The 20,285-nt window shown below is 47.3% G+C and overlaps 1 protein-coding gene across 2 annotated transcripts in view; it reads left to right on the top strand.

The window, feature by feature from the left end:
- The window catches only part of LOC142312202 (uncharacterized), a 44,743-nt gene extending 24,951 nt beyond the window's left edge, over positions 1-19,792 (top strand). For both annotated transcript variants that reach the window (XM_075351107.1, XM_075351106.1), the window contains exon 7: positions 17,779-19,792. In XM_075351107.1, the coding sequence (XP_075207222.1) occupies positions 17,779-19,022 (1,244 nt within the window). In that variant the 3' untranslated portion in view covers positions 19,023-19,792. The remainder of the gene's footprint in view (positions 1-17,778) is intronic.
- The last annotated feature ends 493 nt before the right edge of the window (positions 19,793-20,285 follow it).

Below are 20,285 nucleotides of genomic sequence, written 5' to 3'. Positions count from 1 at the left end.
CACTCAGACTCTACATTTCTTGTACGGCGCCCCTGCGCCGCTCGGATGCGCTCTTGTCCTTGTCGCTGACCAGTGTAAAGGGTCGCAAGCTCCCAAGTCAACTTGGCTCCTTGCATCAAGGAACCAATTCTTGAAGCCTACCGTTCTGCTGGGCTTCCGGTTCCTTCAAGGCTGAAGGCCCATTCTCCCAGAGCCGTGGGTGCGTCCTGGGCGTTGCTGCACCAGGCTACGGCTCAGCAGGTGTGTCAGGCGACTACCTGGTTGAGTCTGCACGCTTTCACGGAGCACTATCTAGTGCATACCTACGCTCGGCAGATGCCAGCTTAGGTAGGCGAGTCCTTCAGGCGGCGGTTGCCCACCTGTAGGAAGGGGCCGTTTTACGGCTCTATTACGAGGTATTCTTTTACCCACCCAGGGACTGCTTTTGGACGTCCCAATTGTCTGGGTCTCCCAATGGAGCGACAAAGAAGAAGGGAATTTTGTTTACTTACCGTAATTCCTTTTCTTCTAGCTCCAATTGGGAGACCCAGCACCCGCCCCTGTTCCCTTCGGGCTGTTATTCTTTGTGTACACATGTTGTTCAGATTGAATTGTTCTTGGTCATGGTTTCAGTTCTCCGAACATCCTTCGGATTGAATTTACCTTAGACCAATTTATAAGTTTCCTCCTTCCTGCTTTTGCACCAAAACTGAGGAGCCCGTGATGCACGGGAGGGTGTATAGCAGAGGGGAGGGGTTTACACTTTTGAGTGTAATACTTTGTGTGGCCTCCGGAGGCAGTAGCTATACACCCAATTGTCTGAGTCTCCCAATTGGAGCTAGAAGAAAAGGAATTTACGGTAAGTAAACAAAATTCCCTTCTTCCAGCATCACGTCCAAGATATAAGGTTAAAAACCAATTTTATTCCATAAGGTTAAAACCAACACTAGGTTGGATTGACGTCCATGAAGTATAAAACAATGTCTGACGCGTTTCACACCTAAAAGAGGTTCTTAGTCTTAGACATATCCTGCTAGATTTGCACAAGTAATTTATAGAATAACATTGGTTTTTAACCTTATTTCTTGGACGTGATGCTGGAAGAAGGGAATTTTGTTTACTTACCGTAAATTCCTTTTCTTCTAGCTCCAATTGGGAGACCCAGACAATTGGGTGTATAGCTACTGCCTCCGGAAACAACATTTTTCTATTGCTGGACTTTGAATCTTTGAACAAGGAGCTGACCTCCCTGCTTCGTCTCCCAGGGAGAGGACCCAGGTGATGCATTTACCGGGTGAGCTGAGATCCTCCTGTGCAACCCAACCTTCCACAGTCCCACCATCACTCTTGGAAAATCTCTAATTCTGCAAACAGTCTTCACCAATCAAACATTAACTACTAGTCGTCATTTTGACAGCCCGAAAAAAGCTGCATGCACTGTTTTTTGGGTCATCAAAACGATGAAGGAGAACAAAGATGGCCGAAAGAGGAGGCACAGATACCGGAGAACGGAGACACCCATTCGACCGGTCTTCACCGCACCGCCCTGCCCCTTAGGTGAGTATTATAAAGTGATTTTTATGTTCTACACAGCAGCCTGGGCTCTAATATACAGCATGTTAGAATGCTGTATATAAGAGCCTACTGGTGGTTGCCAGAGCTTTTAGTTGCCAAACTTGTGACTGGTTCCCTTTAAAACAGTCATGCTTGCCAATTTACTTACTTTCTAAACTTTTAAGCCTTTTATCATCCTAACAAAAACATTTACAAAATCATGCCATATATGATGTTATTTATTAAATATTTTGTGTAATATGACTCAAGGGCGTAAAATTGAAAGTGTTGAAAATTTTACAATTTTATTTATTTTTTTTTTTTTTACATTTTTCCAATTTTCTAATATTTTAATAAAGTAACCCTTTAAAGGAAACCTGTCACCAGGTTTTAACCTATAAGCTACTGCTATCACCAGTAAACTCTAGAATTCTGTATGTAAGTGTCCAGGCCGCTTTGTATAACAAAAAACATCTTTTATTACACTCATTTGCGGGGCGGTTGGGTCAGATGGGCATTGCTGCTCTCGGTCCGGCGCATCCTCCTTCCCAGGTCCATGTGGATGACGCATCCTACATCATCCACACAGAGGCCTCCATCAGGCACACGGTGTCTCGTACCTGAATTACTTGTCACTGGGCAGGTGGGATGATCTGGGATGTCGCGGTGGCCTGCCCGGCTTCGTGCTCCGAGAAGTACACCAAATAAGGAGGGTAAATGATGGGGGTAGTAGTAGGATGAATCTCGAGACGCCACATGTGGTATGCGGCCAGGGAATAGCTGTCGCTGTCCTCTGGGGTGGAAGGTGGTAGCAGCCAGAGATGGTATCACTCCCCACAGGTGGAGCGGGTCCAGGGGAGGATGATGAGAGGAGTAGTGATGGTGTGAGGCGGCGTTGGGAATAAAGAGTCCAAACCTGCTGCAGTTCCAGGTGGGTTACTCAAGTCTTTAGTGCCGCTCGGCCGGGTAATACTGGTCACCTGCTGTGATGGGCTCCGTCGAATCTGAATCCTTGCAGAGGTCAGTCCGGTGTGTTGCTCGATGAGTTCCCACCTCCTTGCGCCTTGTGTGCTGGATCCCCATGGCTTGAAGCTACTTGGGGACCCCAGTTCGTCTCGAGTAGTACTCTTGTCCCTATTTGCAGGTACCGCGGCTCCACAAGCTGTCCAAGGCCCCGGACTCTTGTCTTGGTACTGTGCTTTTGGGCTCTTTGTGGCCAGGGAAGCTTGAAATCTCCCTGCTCCTGCAGATTCTGGAAGACCCCGTGAGAGCAATCTTCCCTAGGGTTCTGCACCCTCAGCTTGGCGCTAGCTCCGAGGAAAGCAGATTCACTCTCCCCTTCGGCAACCGTGGAGAGCAATCTTCCTTAGGGTTCTGCACCCTGAGCTTGGCGCTAGCTCTGAGGGAAGCAGATTCACTCTCCCTTCGGCAACCGTGGAGAGCAATCTTCCTTAGGGTTCTGCACCCTGAGCTTGGCGCTAGCTCCGAGGAAAGCAGATTCACTCTCCCCTTCGGCAACCGTGGAGAGCAATCTTCCTTAGGGTTCTGCACCCTGAGCTTGGCGCTAGCTCTGAGGGAAGCAGATTCACTCTCCCCTTCGGCAACCGTGTGAACTCCTCCATCCCACCGGAGCACCAGTCAAACACGTCTGCTCCTTTCCTCTCCTGCTGGAGAACTCAACTGTTGTGGTGGCTCCTAACTCCCCCTGCTGGCTGCCCCTCTGTAAGCAAGAGCTGCCTAATAGTTGGCCTAAAAGACTTTGCCAGCACTATATTCAGCAGACTCTGTCGGAAGAAGCCCCAAGGTTCACCTCGGACCTAAAATCCATGATTGGGGCAGAAGTCAGGGACTCCCTTTAGGTCCCTATCCAGAGAGAAGCATAGCTTTAAAAAAATCCAGACTCCCCTCTCCTGTTTATGAAGCATCAGATAAGTCAGAGGGAGAGTTCGCGAATCCTCTGGTTCCAGTCCTCCCTCCACATCAGACAGCGACTCAGGGTGGGGGTCGTCAGTGTTTCCCAATTGAAAATAAAATAAGGGTAGGCTGGTGAAAGCGTTAAGGTCCACTATGGGCATCCCTATAGAGAGCCCAAAAATCGGTCCAAGATCTGAGGTGTAGTGGCCTAGAGCAGAGAAAACTATGTGCCTTCCCTATGAATGATAAGGTGCAGGCCCTTATTGCAAGGAAGTGGGAAAAGCCTGATGAAAGAAGTTCCATCCCAGTGGCTTTCAAGAGGAAATATCCCTTTGAAGAAGCTTTCTGTTCATTCTGGGACAAGGTCCCTTAGCTAGATGTGCTGGTTGCCAAGGTGTGGGAAAAAATTTCACTACCCTTCGAGGATATGGGGTCTCTGAGAGACCCTCTAGACAGAAAGGCTGACCACTTCCTCAAAATTGCCTGGGAGTCCTCACCCGTGGCTTTGAGACAAGCCATTGCAGCCACCTGCATGGCGAGGTTCCTGGCAGTATGGATTAACCAGCTTGATGATCACCTGAGAAGAAAGGTCCCAAGAGAGAACATTTTGTTGTCAGTCCCTTTAAGACACAGAGCAGTTGCCTTTCTTTCGGTTCCTCCGGATTCGACCAAGCTGGTGGCTAATTCAGCAGCCCTATCAAATGCAGCCAGAAGAGCCCTTAGGCTGAAGTGCTGGCCAGGGGATATACAGCAACAAGAGGGCAGCAGTTTTAACCTGCCCAGGCCAAATAATGTAATGCACTAGGGCAGTGATGGCGAACCTAAGGCACACGTGCCAGACTGGGCACGCAGAGCCCTTTTTGCTGGCACGCGCGCTGTCGCCACACTGAGCCACTTTGCACTGCTGGTGTGGTCGCGCCGACAGTGCAAAGTGGTGTTGGAGCAGAGGAGACATCTCTCCTCCTTCTGACACGCCTCCTCTCCTGAGCCGCAGGCCTGTTGCCTAGGAGACGGAGGAGCGTCAGTAGGCGGCGCCTGTGTCTTGTGGCCGCGCGGGAAGGTGAGGTGCTGCAAGGTGATTTTTTTTTTTTATTTTTTTATTCTTAAGCTGTGCGCGGCTGTGCCAAGGTGTGGGAGACAGAGCCACCACGAGGCAAACATGGGAGCACGGGGCAAACAAACAGAGCACGGGGGAAACTTGGGAGCACGGGGGAAACTTGGGAGCACGGGGGAAACTTGGGAGCACGGGGGAAACTTGGGAGCACGGGGGAAACTTGGGAGCACGGGGGAAACTTGGGAGCACGGGGGAAACTTGGGAGCACGGGGGAAACTTGGGAGCACGGGGGAAACTTGGGAGCACGGGGGAAACTTGGGAGCACGGGGGAAACTTGGGAGCACGGGGGAAACTTGGGAGCACGGGGGAAACTTGGGAGCACGGGGGAAACTTGGGAGCACGGGGGAAACTTGGGAGCACGGGGGAAACTTGGGAGCACGGGGGAAACTTGGGAGCACGGGGGAAACTTGGGAGCACGGGGGAAACTTGGCAGCACGGGGGAAACTTGGCAGCACGGGGGAAACTTGGCAGCACGGGGGAAACTTGGCAGCACGGGGGAAACTTGGCAGCACGGGGGAAACTTGGCAGCACGGGGGAAACTTGGCAGCACGGGGGAAACTTGGCAGCACGGGGGAAACTTGGCAGCACGGGGGAAACTTGGCAGCACGGGGGAAACTTGGCAGCACGGGGGAAACTTGGCAGCACGGGGGAAACTTGGCAGCACGGGGGAAACTTGGCAGCACGGGGGAAACTTGGCAGCACGGGGGAAACTTGGCAGCACGGGGGAAACATGGGGAGCACGGGGGAAACATGGGGAGCACGGGGGAAACAAACAGCATGGGGCAAGCAAACAGAGCGCGGGGCATACATGGCTGAAAGGATGGGGGAAACATACAAAGATAGAGAGAAACGTGCAAAGATGGGGGAAACATGGCTGCAAGGATGGGGGAAACATGACTGCAAGGATGGGGGGAAACATGGCTGTAAGGACGGGGGAAACATGACTGCAAGGATGGGGGGAAACATGGCTGTAAGGACGGGGGAAACATGACTGCAAGAATGGGGGGAAACATGGCTGTAAGGATGGGGGAAACATGACTGCAAGGATGGGGGGAAACATGGCTGCAAGGATGGGGGGAAACATGCCAGGATGGGGTACATTTACCAGGATGGGGGATACATTTACCAGGATGGGGGATACATTTACCAGGATGGGTGAAAACATGAAAGGATGGGGGGAAATATGCCAGGATTGGGGGTACATGAACATGCCAGGATGAGGACAAATGCCAGGATGGGGTACATTTACCAGGAAATGGGACATTTACCAGGATAAGGGAACATGCCTGGATGAGATACATTTACCAGGATGGGGTCATTTAACAGCATGGGGGAACATGCCAGGATGGGATACATTTACCAGGATGGGGTACATTTACCAGAGTGGAGGACATTTACCAGGAATGGGGTACATGCCGGATGGAGGAACATTTACCAGGATGGGGAATATGCCAGGATGGAGTACATTTACCAGGATGGGGCCATGAAGGGGACAAATATACCAGAATGTAGGAAATATATATCAGGATGGGGTACATGTTTACCAGGAAGTGGCCAGGAAGGAGGACATAACTACACAATGAGAGGGGAGGGGAGCAACTCACACGTCTTTATGGGATTTCAGGATGTTCAGACTTGTAGATGTGGATTACAGGGTGAAATCTGATTGCAATCCATGCTAAAATCTCTGTCTAATATGCTGCAATTTTTTTCCGGAGGGATCAATCCAACTGCTGTGTGTGGAAAGGGCAGTGGCTCAGCTTCAAAGTGTGGTAAGCACGAATGAGCGTGATGCCCCCTGCTGAAGAGAAGAGAAGACGGCAAAGGTAAGGTTACAATCAATTATTTACATAATAGGATTGGTTGGCACTTCGGAAAAAACATGGGTTTAGGGCTACAGTTTGGGCACTTGGCCTGTATAAGGTTCGCCATGACTGCACTAGGGGATATCCAGGGGATATACAGATAAGGTCAAGACTGCACTATTCCATGCCAGGGAGAGTATTTATTCGGCCTGGTTCTGTACAAGATATTAGAAAAAGCGGGTGATAAGAAGGGATTTCCAAATATGTCCTTTCCTATCTTCAGGAGGTCCTTTCGAAAAAGATTTGGCCAGAGAGCACCTACTCTGGATCAGAATAAAGGGCCTGACCGAAGAAAGACAGGAAAAGGCTTTGTTTAAGGGACCCTATAAAGATAGCAGCGGGCAACTTTTTTTTTTTTTTCTTTTTTTCATTTTCTGTCGCATGAAGTTTTAAAACTTTTTCTATATATGTCTGCATCACTGATTCCAAATCTGAAATCTATTTTTTGGTGCGTACTCTAGTTTTTTGGTAATTTTAATTTCTTTTTGTTACAGTTTATGGCATGCATTGGTTTTTAAATCGGAGTTAAAGGGCAGAAACTCTTGGATTGAACATAATCACAAGGCAATTAAAAAGGACCTGTCGTCACGTTTTGGTTATGTGATAAAAACACTCTTATTTTGTTTTTAGATTAAATCATGGCTTCCTCGAGTAGGCGTAAATGTAAGAATAGTCTTGACACCTTCTGATATTTCATCATTGGTGACACGTGCATATATTGCCTATTTTCAAGTTCCCCTTGGTGATCAAGATAAGAATTGGGCTCCTCATATTGTGTGTCATAATTGTGAGGAAATGCTTTGTGACGGGACAAAAGGAAAACTCAAAGCAATGCATTTTGGTATTCCCATGGTTTGGCGTGAACCTAAGGACCACAGCAGTGACTATTATTTCTGTCTGATCCATACAAAGAGCATCGGCAAGAAAAAACGGCATATGATCGCATATCCTAATATTCCTTCAGCAATACGACCTATCCCACACTCTGAGACACTCCTGGTTCCAGTTTTCAATGGTTTAATTTCTTGTAAGGATGAAGAAGGTGAACTTGGTGATCAATCGTATTTTGATAAGAAGCATGAGGAAATTAATGTAGAATCTGAAGGGTCTTCTTCTGATGCCAAGCAGTCATTAACCCCTCAGCAGTTTACCCAACCCAAATTGAATGATTTAGTAAGAGATTTGGGCCTATCAAAGAAAGCAGCTGAGTTATTAGACTCCAGGCTTCAAGAAAAGAATGTAGTTTACCGGTCATCTAAAGTATCCCATTTCATGAAGCGTGAACAAATTTTTATGGACTTTTTTTCTGAAGACAAACACTTTAATATCTGTCATGATATCAGTAGTCTTCTCAGCCAGCTGGGTGTTACCACTAACAGTCCAACAGAATGGTGGCTATTTCTTGACAGCTCTAAACTGAGTCTGAAATGTGGTCTCCTACATATTGGTAATGTTTATGCAGCAGTTCCAATTTGTCATTCAACTCTTCTGCGAGAAGATTATAATGACACAAAAATTGTCCTTGACTTACTGAAGTATGAGGAGCATAATTGGAACATTTGTGTAGATCTTAAAATGGTAAATCTCCTCCTGCTAGGACAACAGAGAGGTTTCACAAAGTATCCTTGTTTTCTGTTTGTTGGACAGCCGAGCTCGGGAGAAACACTGGACACAGAAGGCGTGGCCAAAACATGAAGCTCTGGAAGTTGGGATGTAAAATATTGTGAATGAACCTCTAGTTCAGTCATGGCGAACCTTTCACAGGCCGAGTGCCCAAACTGTAGCCCTAAACCCATTTTTTTTTCCGAAGTGACAACCAATCCTATTATGTAAATAGTTGATTTTAACCTTACCTTTGCCGTCTTCTCTTCAGCAGGGGGCATCACGCTCATACATGCTTACCACACATTGAAGCGGAGCCCTTTCCAGACACAGCAGTTGGATTGACGTTTCTGGAAAAAATTGCAGCATATTAGACAGAGATTTTAGCCTGGAATGCAATCAGATGTCACCCTGTAATCCACATCTACATTTCAAAGTCTGAACATCCTGAAATCCCATAAAGATGTACGAGTTGATCCCCCCCCCCCCCCTTCATTGTGTAGTTCTGTCCCCCTTCCTGGCCAATTTTTGGTAAACATCCCCCATCCTGATATATATTTCCTACATTCAGGCATATTTGTCCCCATCATGGCCCCATCCTGGTAAATGTACCCCATCCCTGCATATTCCCCATCCTAGTAAATGTTCCCCATTCCTGGTAAATGTTCCCCATTCCTGGTAAATGTTCCCCATTCCTGGTAAATGTTCCCCATTCCTGGTAAATGTTCCCCATTCCTGGTAAATGTACCCCATCCAGGCATGTTCCCTTATCCTGGTAAATGTCCCCTTTCCTGGTAAACGTACCCCATCCTTGTAAATGTTCCCCATCCTGATAAATGTCACCCTTCCTGCTAAATGTTCCCCATCCTGGCATTTTTCCTCATCCTGGCATGTTCATGAATGTCCCCGCCCCCCATCCTGGTAAATGTATCCCCCATCCTGGTAAATGTTCCCCATCCTGGTAAATGTTCCCCATTCCTGGTAAATGTTCCCCATTCCTGGTAAATGTACCCCATCCTTTTAACTGTACCCCATCCTGGTAAATGTACCTCATCCAGGCATGTTCCCTTATCCTGGTAAATGTCCCCTTTCCTGGTAAACGTACCCCATCCTTGTAAATGTTCCCCATCCTGATAAATGTCACCCTTCCTGCTAAATGTTCCCCATCCTGGCATTTTTCCTCATCCTGGCATGTTCATGAATGTCCCCGCCCCCCATCCTGGTAAATGTATCCCCCATCCTGGTAAATGTTCCCCATCCTGGTAAATGTTCCCCATTCCTAGTAAATGTTCCCCATCCTGGTAAATGTACCCCATCCTTTTAACTGTACCCTATCCTGGTAAATGTACCTCATCCAGGCATGTTCCCTTATCCTGGTAAATTTCCCCTTTCCTGGTAAACGTACCCCATCCTTGTAATGTACCCCATCCTGATAAATGTCACCCTTCCTGCTAAATGTTACCCATCTTGGCATTTTTCCTCATCCTGGCATGTTCATGTACCCCATCCTGGCATGTTCCCCCCCCCCCATCCTGGTAAATGTATCCCCCATCCTGGTAAATGTACCCCATCCTGGCATGTTCCCCCATGCTGTTAAATGACCCCATCCTGGTAAATCTACCTTATCCTGGTAAATGTACCCCATCCTGGTAAATGTCACCCTTCCTGCTAAATGTTCCCCATCCTGGCATTTTTCCTCATCCTGGCATGTTCATGTACCCCATCCTGGCATGTTCCCCCCCCCATCCTGGTAAATGTACCCCTTCCTGCTAAATGCACCCCATCCTGGCATGTTTCCCCCCATCCTTGCAGCCATGTTCCCCCCATCCTTGCGTGTTTCACCCATCCTTGCAGCCATGTTTCCCCGTCTTTGCACGTTTCTCCCCATCTTTGCACATTTCCCCCATCCTTGCAGCCATGTTTGCCCCGTGCTCTGTTTGCCCCCGTGCTCTCCATGTTTGCCCCTGTGCTCTCCACGTTTGCCCCCGTGCTCTCCACGTTTGCCCCCGTGCTCTCCACGTTTGCCCCCGTGCTCTCCCTGTTTGCCCCCGTGCTCTCCACGTTTGCCCCCGTGCTCTCCCTGTTTGCCCCCGTGCTCTCCCTGTTTGCCCCCGTGCTCTCCCTGTTTGCCCCCGTGCTCTCCCTGTTTGCCCCCGTGCTCTCCCTGTTTGCCCCCGTGCTCTCCATGGCTGCCCCTGTGCTCTCCATGGCTGCCCCCGTGCGCTCCATGGCTGCCCCCATGCTCTGTTTGCCCCGTGCTCTGTTTGTTTGCCCCTGTCTGTGCTCTCCATGTTTGCCCTGTGCTCTCCATGGCTGCCCCCGTGCTCTTTGCCCCGTGCTCTCCATGTTTGCCCCCGTGCTCTCTTTGCCCGTGCTCTCCATGTTTGCCCCCATGCTCTGTTTGTTTGCCCCCCATGCTCTGTTTGTTTGCCCCCCATGCTCTGTTTGTTTGCCCCCCATGCTCTGTTTGTTTGCCCCCCATGCTCTGTTTGTTTGCCCCCCATGCTCTGTTCGTTTGCCCCCCATGCTCTGTTTGTTTGCCCCGTGCTCTGTTTGTTTGCCCCGTGCTCTGTTTGTTTGCCCCGTGCTCTGTTTGTTTGCCCCGTGCTCTGTTTGTTTGCCCCGTGCTCTGTTTGTTTGCCCCTGTGCTCTGTTTGTTTGCCCCCGTGCTCTCCATGTTTGCCCCCGTGCTCTCTTTGCCCGTGCTCTCCATGTTTGCCCCCCATGCTCTGTTTGTTTGCCCCCCATGCTCTGTTTGTTTGCTCCCCATGCTCTGTTTGTTTGCCCCCCATGCTCTGTTTGTTTGCCCCCCATGCTCTGTTTGTTTGCCCCCCATGCTCTGTTTGTTTGCCCCCCATGCTCTGTTTGTTTGCCCCCCATGCTCTGTTTGTTTGCCCCGTGCTCTGTTTGTTTGCCCCGTGCTCTGTTTGTTTGCCCCGTGCTCTGTTTGTTTGCCCCGTGCTCTGTTTGTTTGCCCCGTGCTCTGTTTGTTTGCCCCGTGCTCTGTTTGTTTGCCCCTGTGCTCTGTTTGTTTGCCCCTGTGCTCTGTTTGTTTGCCCCCGTGCTCTCCATGTTTGCCCCCGTGCTCTGTTTGCCCCGTGCTCTCCATGGCTGCCCCCGTGCTCTGATGCCCCATGCTCTCCATTGCTGCCCCCGTGCTCTGTATGCCCCGTGCTCTCCATGGCTGCCCCCGTGCTCTGTTTGTTTGCCCCCGTGCTCTGTTTGTTTGCCCCTGTGCTCTGTTTGTTTGCCCCTGTGCTCTGTTTGTTTGCCCCTGTGCTCTGTTTGTTTGCCCCTGTGCTCTGTTTGTTTGCCCCTGTGCTCTGTTTGTTTGCCCCTGTGCTCTGTTTGTTTGCCCCTGTGCTCTGTTTGTTTGCCCCTGTGCTCTGTTTGTTTGCCCCTGTGCTCTGTTTGTTTGCCCCTGTGCTCTGTTTGTTTGCCCCTGTGCTCTGTTTGTTTGCCCCTGTGCTCTGTTTGTTTGCCCCTGTGCTCTGTTTGTTTGCCCCTGTGCTCTGTTTGTTTGCCCCTGTGCTCTGTTTGTTTGCCCCTGTGCTCTGTTTGTTTGCCCCTGTGCTCTGTTTGTTTGCCCCTGTGCTCTCCATGTTTGCCCCTGTGCTCTCCATGTTTGCCCCTGTGCTCTCCATGTTTGCCCCTGTGCTCTCCATGTTTGCCCCTGTGCTCTCCATGTTTGCCCCTGTGCTCTCCATGTTTGCCCCTGTGCTCTCCATGTTTGCCCCTGTGCTCTCCATGTTTGCCCCTGTGCTCTCCATGTTTGCCCCGTGCTCTCTATCGCTGCCCCTGTGCTCTGTATGCCCTGTGCTCTCCATGTTTGCCCCCGTGCTCTGTATGCCCTGTGCTCTCCATGTTTGCCCCCGTGCTCTCTTTGCCCCCGTGCTCTCCATGTTTGCCCCCGTGCTCTCCATGTTTGCCCCCGTGCTCTCCATGTTTGCCCCCGTGCTCTCCATGGCTGCCCCCGTGCTCTCCATGGCTGCCCCCGTGCTCTCCATGGCTGCCCCCGTGCTCTCCATGGCTGCCCCCGTGCTCTCCATGGCTGCCCCCGTGCTCTCCATGGCTGCCCCCGTGCTCTCCATGGCTGCCCCCGTGCTCTCCATGGCTGCCCCCGTGCTCTTTGCCCCGTGCTCTCCATGTTTGCCCCCGTGCTGTCTTTGCCCCGTGCTCTCTTTGCCCCGTGCTCTCTTTGCCCCGTGCTCTCTTTGCCCCGTGCTCTCTTTGCCCCGTGCTCTCCATGTTTGCCCCCGTGCTCTGTTTGTTTGCCCCCGTGCTCTGTTTGTTTGCCCCCGTGCTCTGTTTGTTTGCCCCCGTGCTCTGTTTGTTTGCCCCCGTGCTCTGTTTGTTTGCCCCCGTGCTCTGTTTGTTTGCCCCCGTGCTCTGTTTGTTTGCCCCCGTGCTCTGTTTGTTTGCCCCCGTGCTCTCCATGGCTGCCCCCGTGCTCTCCATGGCTGCCCCCGTGCTCTGATGCCCCATGCTCTCCATCGCTGCCCCCGTGCTCTGTATGCCCCGTGCTCTCCATGGCTGCCCCCGTGCTCTTTGCCCCGTGCTCTCCATGTTTGCCCCCGTGCTCTCCATGTTTGCCCCCGTGCTCTGTATGCCCCGTGCTCTCCATGGCTGCCCCTGTGCTCCATGTTTGCCCCGTGCTGGCTCTGTCCCCCGTGCTCCATGTTTGCCCCGTGCTGGCTCTGTCCCCCGTGCTCCATGTTTGCCCCGTGCTGGCTCTGTCCCCCGTGCTCCATGTTTGCCCCGTGCTGGCTCTGTCCCCCGTGCTCCATGTTTGCCCCGTGCTGGCTCTGTTCCCCGTGCTCCATGTTTGCCCCGTGCTGGCTCTGTCCCCCCACACCTTGGCCGTACACAACCTAAAAATAAAATAAAACCCTCACCTTCCAGCACAGGTTCCCGCGCGGCCACAAGACGCCGGCGCTGCTTTCTGACGCTCCTCCGTCTCCTAGGCAACAGGCCTGCAGCCCAGGAGAGGTGGAGTGAGAGGGAGGAGAAATGTCTTCTCTGCTAAACACCACTTTGTACTGTCGGCGCGATCACACCGACAGTACAAAGTGTCTCAGTGTGGCGACAGCTCGCTTGCCAGCACAAAGGGCTCTGCGTGCCCTGTTTGGCACGCGTGCCATAGGTTCGCCATCACTGCTCTAGTTGATCGAGTCAGGATCATTTTTCCCCCACTTCGGATCAAACTTGGTTTAATGGAGCAGTTTGTTCAGGCTTTGAATAGAGAAAGTGAATGTTTTCAACATATTATTTCTGCTTTTCCTGCCTTGTCTTTCGAGAAGATAAAAGCAGGTGTATTCGATGGACCTAAAATTCGAACCCTCACACGTGACTAAGAATTTGCCAATAAGATAAATAAGGAGGAGAAAGCAGCATGGCAGTCCTTTGTGGCATTTGCAAATAACTTACTTGTCAACAAAAAAAGCAGAAAACTATGAACGTCTGGTTCAAAGAATGCTGTTGGCTTTCCGCAGCATTGGATGTAACATGAGCGTAAAGATTCACTTCCTGAACAGTCAACAGATTGATTCCATCTTGAAGTTCTCTTAAGAGGTCCAAAGTCAAGGTTCTATTTCCATATTGTCACATGGCAGTAATGGATTTGAATTATGTGTATCACCATGTCCCGATAAGCGTCCAAGGTCAAAGGTTCCTCAAAGTAGACGAACATGGAGGGAAAGATGAGGTATTTCCAATACAGGGCCCTCCCATTTGGCTTAGCAATAGCACCAAGAGTCTTTACAAAGATAATATCGAAGGTAACTGCACATCTGAGGCAGAAGAAAGTCTTCATCATTACATATCTGGACGACTTCCTGGGAGATGGTAGGTTTGCCCAGCATTGTGCAAGCCTTTAACAAGAGGTGTGCTCTTCCCTGACGGACCTGGGATGGATTCTAAACCTAGAAAAATCAAGATTATGTCCAAGTATGGTTCAGATTTTCCTGGGGCTCACTTTGGATTCAGAAACACAAGAATGTTGCCTTCCGGAAACCAAGTTAGAGAAGCTCCAGGACCTAGTAAGGCGAGCAGTAAAAGCCCTAAGGTTTTCTCTAAGAGGCGCAATGTCCCCTTCGGCTCCCTTGCGTCAGCTATTCCGGCAGTTCTTTGGGCCAAGAAACATACCAGGGTCCTTCAGTAAGACATCCTAGAGTATCAGGCCATTCTTAAAAATCAGCTGGACGAAAAGATTATACTCCAGCCCAACACGATCGAATCCCTTTATTGGTGGCTAGACCCAGAGAACTTAACAAGAGGCGTGCCTTGGATGAGCCAGGTATCCAAAGTCCTTACCACCAACACAAGTTTACAAGGTTGGGGGCTCACTTGCAAGGTCAACTAATCCAGGGAGTGTGGTCAAGAAGACCAGCTTGAGTTAACTCAAATACCTAGAAATTGCTAGCCGTGGAAAGAGCAATGTCAGCTCTTACTGTCTCTGACTGTACAACACGCGAAAGACAGACAAGCGACAATAGCATACCTTAATCACCAAGGGGGTACTCGTTCCAAATCACTGATTGAGGTGGCAAACAGGATTTTGGTTCTAGCAGAGTGTCATCTGAAGTCTCTAACCGCAATTCACATAAGAGGGAAAGAGAACTGTACGGCGGATTTTGAGTCGCAGAAGACTGAGCCAAGATGAATGGGCATTTAAAACAGTCTTTTTTCGATCAGATAACAGAAATATGGGGTATTTCGGAGATAAATCTCTTAGCAAGCAGAACAAACTAGAGAGTCAATCCATTTTGTTCTCTAGATCCAAGAGATTGGCCTCACGCTGTAGACGCTCTGTTAACCAAGTGTAACTTTGGCCTTGCTGACGCCTTCCCTCCAATAGCTCTGAAGATACAGTTCTGAAGAAAGTTCGGGAGGACAGGACAAGAATAATCTTGATAGCCATATTTTGGCCAAAGAGGCCATGGTTTTATTGGTTAAACAAGATGTCAGTCACTAGGCCATGGGTGCTGCCGCAGCTGCCATAGCTTCTCTCTCAAGGCCCAACTTGCCACCCCCTAACAGATGGGTTACATCTGATGGCGTGGAATTTGAGAGGTCACTTTTAAGAAGCAAGGGGTTTTCTTCCGGTCTAATCTCTACCCTTATGTAGAGAAGAAAACCAGTTACGACAAAAATTAACGGCAGAACCTGGAAAAAGTTCTTATCATCCACAAGTATAAGTCCAGATGGGCCAGTACCAATTGCAGCTATCCTAGAGTTACTCCAGAGGGGTGTAGAGTGGGGTCTGTCGGTTAGCACACTAAAGGTTCAAGTGTCGTCCTTTGCCGCTTTGTATAATTATGACCTAGCAGTAGACCGCTGGATTTCCCTATTTATCATGGCATACTCTAGATCAAGACCCAGGCGTAGTGTAGCCTTGCATCCCTTAATCTTGTCCTGTTAGCCTTGACGAAGCCCCGTCTGAACCTATAGAATCCATAGCTCTTAAAAATCTATCCCCGAAAACTATCATCCTGACAGCCTTATCATCAGTGCGTAGAGTTAGTGATATCCAAGCTCTATGCATAGACCCACCCTTTAGTCAATTTTTCGAGGATACAGTGATCCTAAAACCACACCCTGCATATCTCCCGAAGGTAATTTCTAGCTTTCATAGGTCTCCGATTGCTTTTCCATCTTTTTACGATAATCCAAAAAAATCAGGAGGAGGAAGGGTGGCATTGCTTGGATGTTAGATGACGCCCCTTTTGTCACGTGATAGGGGCGTGTTCAAAATACTATCACGTGACAAAAGGGACGTCATCCCTGGAAGCAGCCCATACAGTCTAGCATCTACCCTGAGCACAGTGTGACCGCTGGTGAGGTTTGCGCGCTTACGAGATTATGGGCGGGTACTTGCTGATAACAATCACAGCCCTGCCCATAATCACTTGCCTGCGCACACGTCACCAGCGGGCACACTGCTCAGTCCCGTGAGACTGGCTCTGGGCATGCGCGGGGATGGCTGGAGCAGTGGGCGGTGCATCAGCTATGGAAAGGAGCGATGGGGGGCGGCATACAGGACCAGGAGGCAGAATAACGGACGCCAGAGAGCCCGCCCCCGTGTCATTTACAGAATCTGAATTTCAAAAAGGTACCACTTTATAAAGTCTTTATTTTGGTCTCACATGGGGCACAATAATAACAGGGACCTTTCTAGAATGCAGCCCAGGAGCTGCAGAGGGGGAATCTTTTAGATTTTGGGCGAAATTTCTGCTGACAGGTTCCCTTTAAGGAGTACCTAGTAGTCACCAGTGCCTAGAGGAAAGATAAGTCCTTGTTTTTACTATTTCAGGGTAGTAAGAAAGGGCTGAAAGCTGCTAAGTCCACGTTAGCTAGGTGGATTAGAGAAGCCATTTCAGTTGCTTACTCAGCTTGTGGTAAGGAGGTGTCTAAAGGTGTGAAAGCTCACTCTACGAGGGTGATGGCATCTTCTTGGGCGGACAGGTCGGAGGTCACCATTGAGCAGATCTGTAAGGTGACCTTGTGGTCTTCACCCTCAACTCTCTACAGGCACTATAGATTGGATTTATCCTTCACTGACCTCACCTTTGGGAGAAGGATTGTGCAGGCTGTAGTCCACCCCCAAAAGTTTTCTCCTGTCTGTAATTCACTCGTGGTGCTGTCATGGGTGCTCGAATTACCGGTAATGTGTTATTTCTAAACTCATGACAGTTTTATTACACTTTTATTTTGGAGGTATAAGGAAAAAGTATGAATTCTTGCTTCTTTTTTCTTTTTTTTGTAACAGTGATTACTATTAGGAGTTAAATAGGGCTGTCAGCCGAGTTGATCTCTGGCAGTGATTGAGCAGGGAAATGCTGATACCTGACTTACTGATTACTGCAATCAGAGTGTGCAAACTACTGGAATGGGTCCCTGTATCTCTGGCCATAACAGTTAACTGTCAGTGACCGCTGTCACTGTGTGTTTTCACACAGTGACCGTTTTAATCCATGTCGGACATAGCATGTAATGATGCGGGAAATGACACCTGCTTGTGACGTGCTATGTCAGTCATTAAGTGGTTGACACAATTTTTATAAGACTAAATTTACCATTAACATAACATACAATGTGTCCCAAAAGTAGCATCTCAGAATTACTGGGATATATAGAAACATTTCAGAGTTAAGTCTTAGTGTTTTTAAAGTCCCAATATTTTAATAAGTGATTGCAAATTTTATCAATCTGAACAAATATGAAAAAACATTCTCAGAATCATTGGGATATGTAGAAACATTCCAAACTTATTACCACATTAAGTCGAATTACCAAAATTTTGTCTAGTCAGAAAGGTGAACATTTGCTTCAGTGGGGAAGGGTTAAGGAAAAAATTGTTAACCCAGTCTTACACTGTCTCAAAAATCATGGCTTTTTTAAGCATGCTCCTCTTTCTCACAAATGGACTTGAAACTGTCTTATGTGAAACATACAACACATAATGGCACTAACGGGTCCCTTTATAATTCTCTAATGAGCATTTCACTACAAATTACTGCTGACAAATACACTTAAACATGAACTTATGAAGATGTTGTCTTCAATATAAAATTGGAAAATTGCTAGTGGCCTAACATCAGAATCTAGTGGTTCTTGATCTGAGGTCTATTGTCAGATTAAAATTTTGGAAATGGTTTCTAATTTCTATGAATATTTGGTATGGAAATGTTGTAAAATTATGTATTTTACGGTTATTTTTATTTGAAAATAATTTGCTTTTACTCTTGGCAGATGATGGTGACAGAAGATCACAGGAACATCTGATGCCTTCAGTTTTTAAATCAAATGACCTTTATATCACTCAAGATACAATAGAAGTGTATTCCATTATTCCAGATATATCCTCATCCCTTCAGAGCAAAGATCTATCATCTAATCCTACTAAACATGTCCAATCTTCTGATTCATCACAGACTAGTAAGAATACTAGGCATCACAAAAGGAGTGTTCAAAACCAAAATGATCTCACAGGGAATAAGCCCCTTTCATGTTCAGAATATGGAAAAAGCTTTTCTTCAAAGTATGAACAAATTGACACACACACAAAATTTTCATGTTCAAAGTGTGGGAAAAAGTTTACTCGGAAATGGGGGCTTGTACAACATACGAAAATGCACACAGGCGAAAAGCCATATTCATGTCCAGAATGTGGAAAATGTTTTAGACAGAGATCATATTTTTCTATCCATAAGAAAATTCACACAGGGGAGAAGCCATATTCATGTTTAGAATGTGGAAAATGTTTTACAACAAAAGCGGGCCTTGTTAGACATCAAAAAACTCACACAGGGGAGAAGCCATATTCATGTTCAGAATGTGGGAAATGTTTTACAACTAAATCAGACCTTGTTAGACATCAAAAAACTCACACAGGGGTAAACTTATGTTCACAATGTGGGAAATATTTTACAACGAAATCAGACCTTGTTAGACATCAAAAAACTCACACAGAGGTGAAATCGTATTCATGTTTAGAATGTGGGAAATGTTTTACAAAGAATTCAGCTTTTGTTGTGCATAAAAGAATTCACACAAGGGAGAAGCCACATGCATGTTCAGAATGTGGGAAATGTTTTACAGATAAATCATCTCTTGTTGTGCATAAAAGAATTCATACAGGGGAGAAGCCACATGCATGTTCAGAATGTGGGAAATCTTTTACACATAAATTATCTCTTGTTGTGCATGAAAGAATTCACACAGGGGAGAAGCCACATGCATGTTCAGAATGTGGGAATAGTTTTACAAATAAATCAGCTCTTGTTGTGCATAAAAGAATTCACACGGGGGAGAAGCCACATGCATGTTCAGAATGTGGGAAAAGTTTTACACATAAATTATCTCTTGTTGTGCATAAAAGAACTCACACAGGGGAGAAGCCACATGCATGTTCAAAATGTGGGAAAAGATTCTCAAGTAAGTCAGGTCTTGTTTACCATCAAATAAGTCACACAGCGGTGAAATCCTGTTCATGATTAAAATGTGGAAATAGTTTTACAAATATTTCAGATCTTGTTACACATAATAGGACTCACAAGGGGAACAAACTTTTATCATACTAGAAGGTCAGAAATGTTGTACTTGAACAACATATTTTGTTGCTCAAAAAAAACACATGGAAAGGTGCAAATTGTACAAGAATACATGTAACCAAGACTGTCAACATTTAAATCAAATATGCAAAAAAGAAAAGGAAAGCAAAATGGAGCTTAACCCCTTCACCCCCTGGGATTTTCTGTTTTCGTTTTTTCCACGAGCTATAATTTTCCTTTATTTTTCCATTAATATAGCCATATGAGGGCTTGATTTTTGCAGGATGAGTTGGACTTTTGAACAACACCATTCATTTTGCCCCATATTGTACTGAAAAAAAATGGGGAAAAATTCCAAGTGCGGTGAAATTGCAAAAAAAGTTCAGTTGCGCAATTTTTTATTTTTTTTTTTTAAATTTATCCCATGTTTACTATATGGTAAACCTGGCCTGGTATTATGATTCCCCAGGTCAGTAGAAGTTCATAGTTACCAAAATGTATAGTTTTACTTTTATTTAAATGTTGAAAAAATTTTCAAAAGTTTGGCAAAAGAAAAGAAAAGTGCACTTTTGTTGCCATTTTCTGAGACCCGTAGCATTTTCATTTTTCGGGCTCAATGATGGCTTATTTTTTGAGCTGGCGTTTTTAATTATAAGATGTTTGCATAGATTTGATATTTTGATCTCCTGTTATTGCATTTTAATGCAATGTTGCTGTGACCAAAATAAAAATACAAAACGTAATTTTGTTGTTTGAAATTTTTTTCTCGCTACGCCCTTTAATGATCAGATTAATTGATCTTATGTTGTGATAGTTTAAGCATTTCTGAAGGCGGCAATACCAAATATGGGTGTTTTTATTTTTTTGTTGGTTTCCTTTTTCCCATTACTGGTGAATTCTCAGTGGTCCAAAAGGGGGGTTTTTTTAAACTGTTCTTGTTTTACATTTTTAATTTTTTTATTTCATTTATTTTTTTTTAATTGATTTTACTAGTCCACTTAAGGGACTTTGTGACTGCACTATCCGACCTCCTCTCTTGATCAGAATGATGCTTCAGAAATGCTGTGTTCCTGTGAGTACCGGAGCTCTGCAGGCATTCACAGAAGGTGAGTCGTAACAGCGAAAGGGGTCATCATCTGATATCTCTCTCCCTGTCTCTCTCTCTGTCTCTCTCTGTCTATGTGTATCTCTCTGTCTCTCTCTCTG

Source organism: Anomaloglossus baeobatrachus, chromosome 5 (genome assembly GCF_048569485.1).
Source record: "Anomaloglossus baeobatrachus isolate aAnoBae1 chromosome 5, aAnoBae1.hap1, whole genome shotgun sequence".
NCBI lineage: Eukaryota > Metazoa > Chordata > Amphibia > Anura > Aromobatidae > Anomaloglossus > Anomaloglossus baeobatrachus.
Note: the sequence above shows the minus strand (reverse complement) of the source record. Positions and strands in the feature narration are given on the sequence as shown.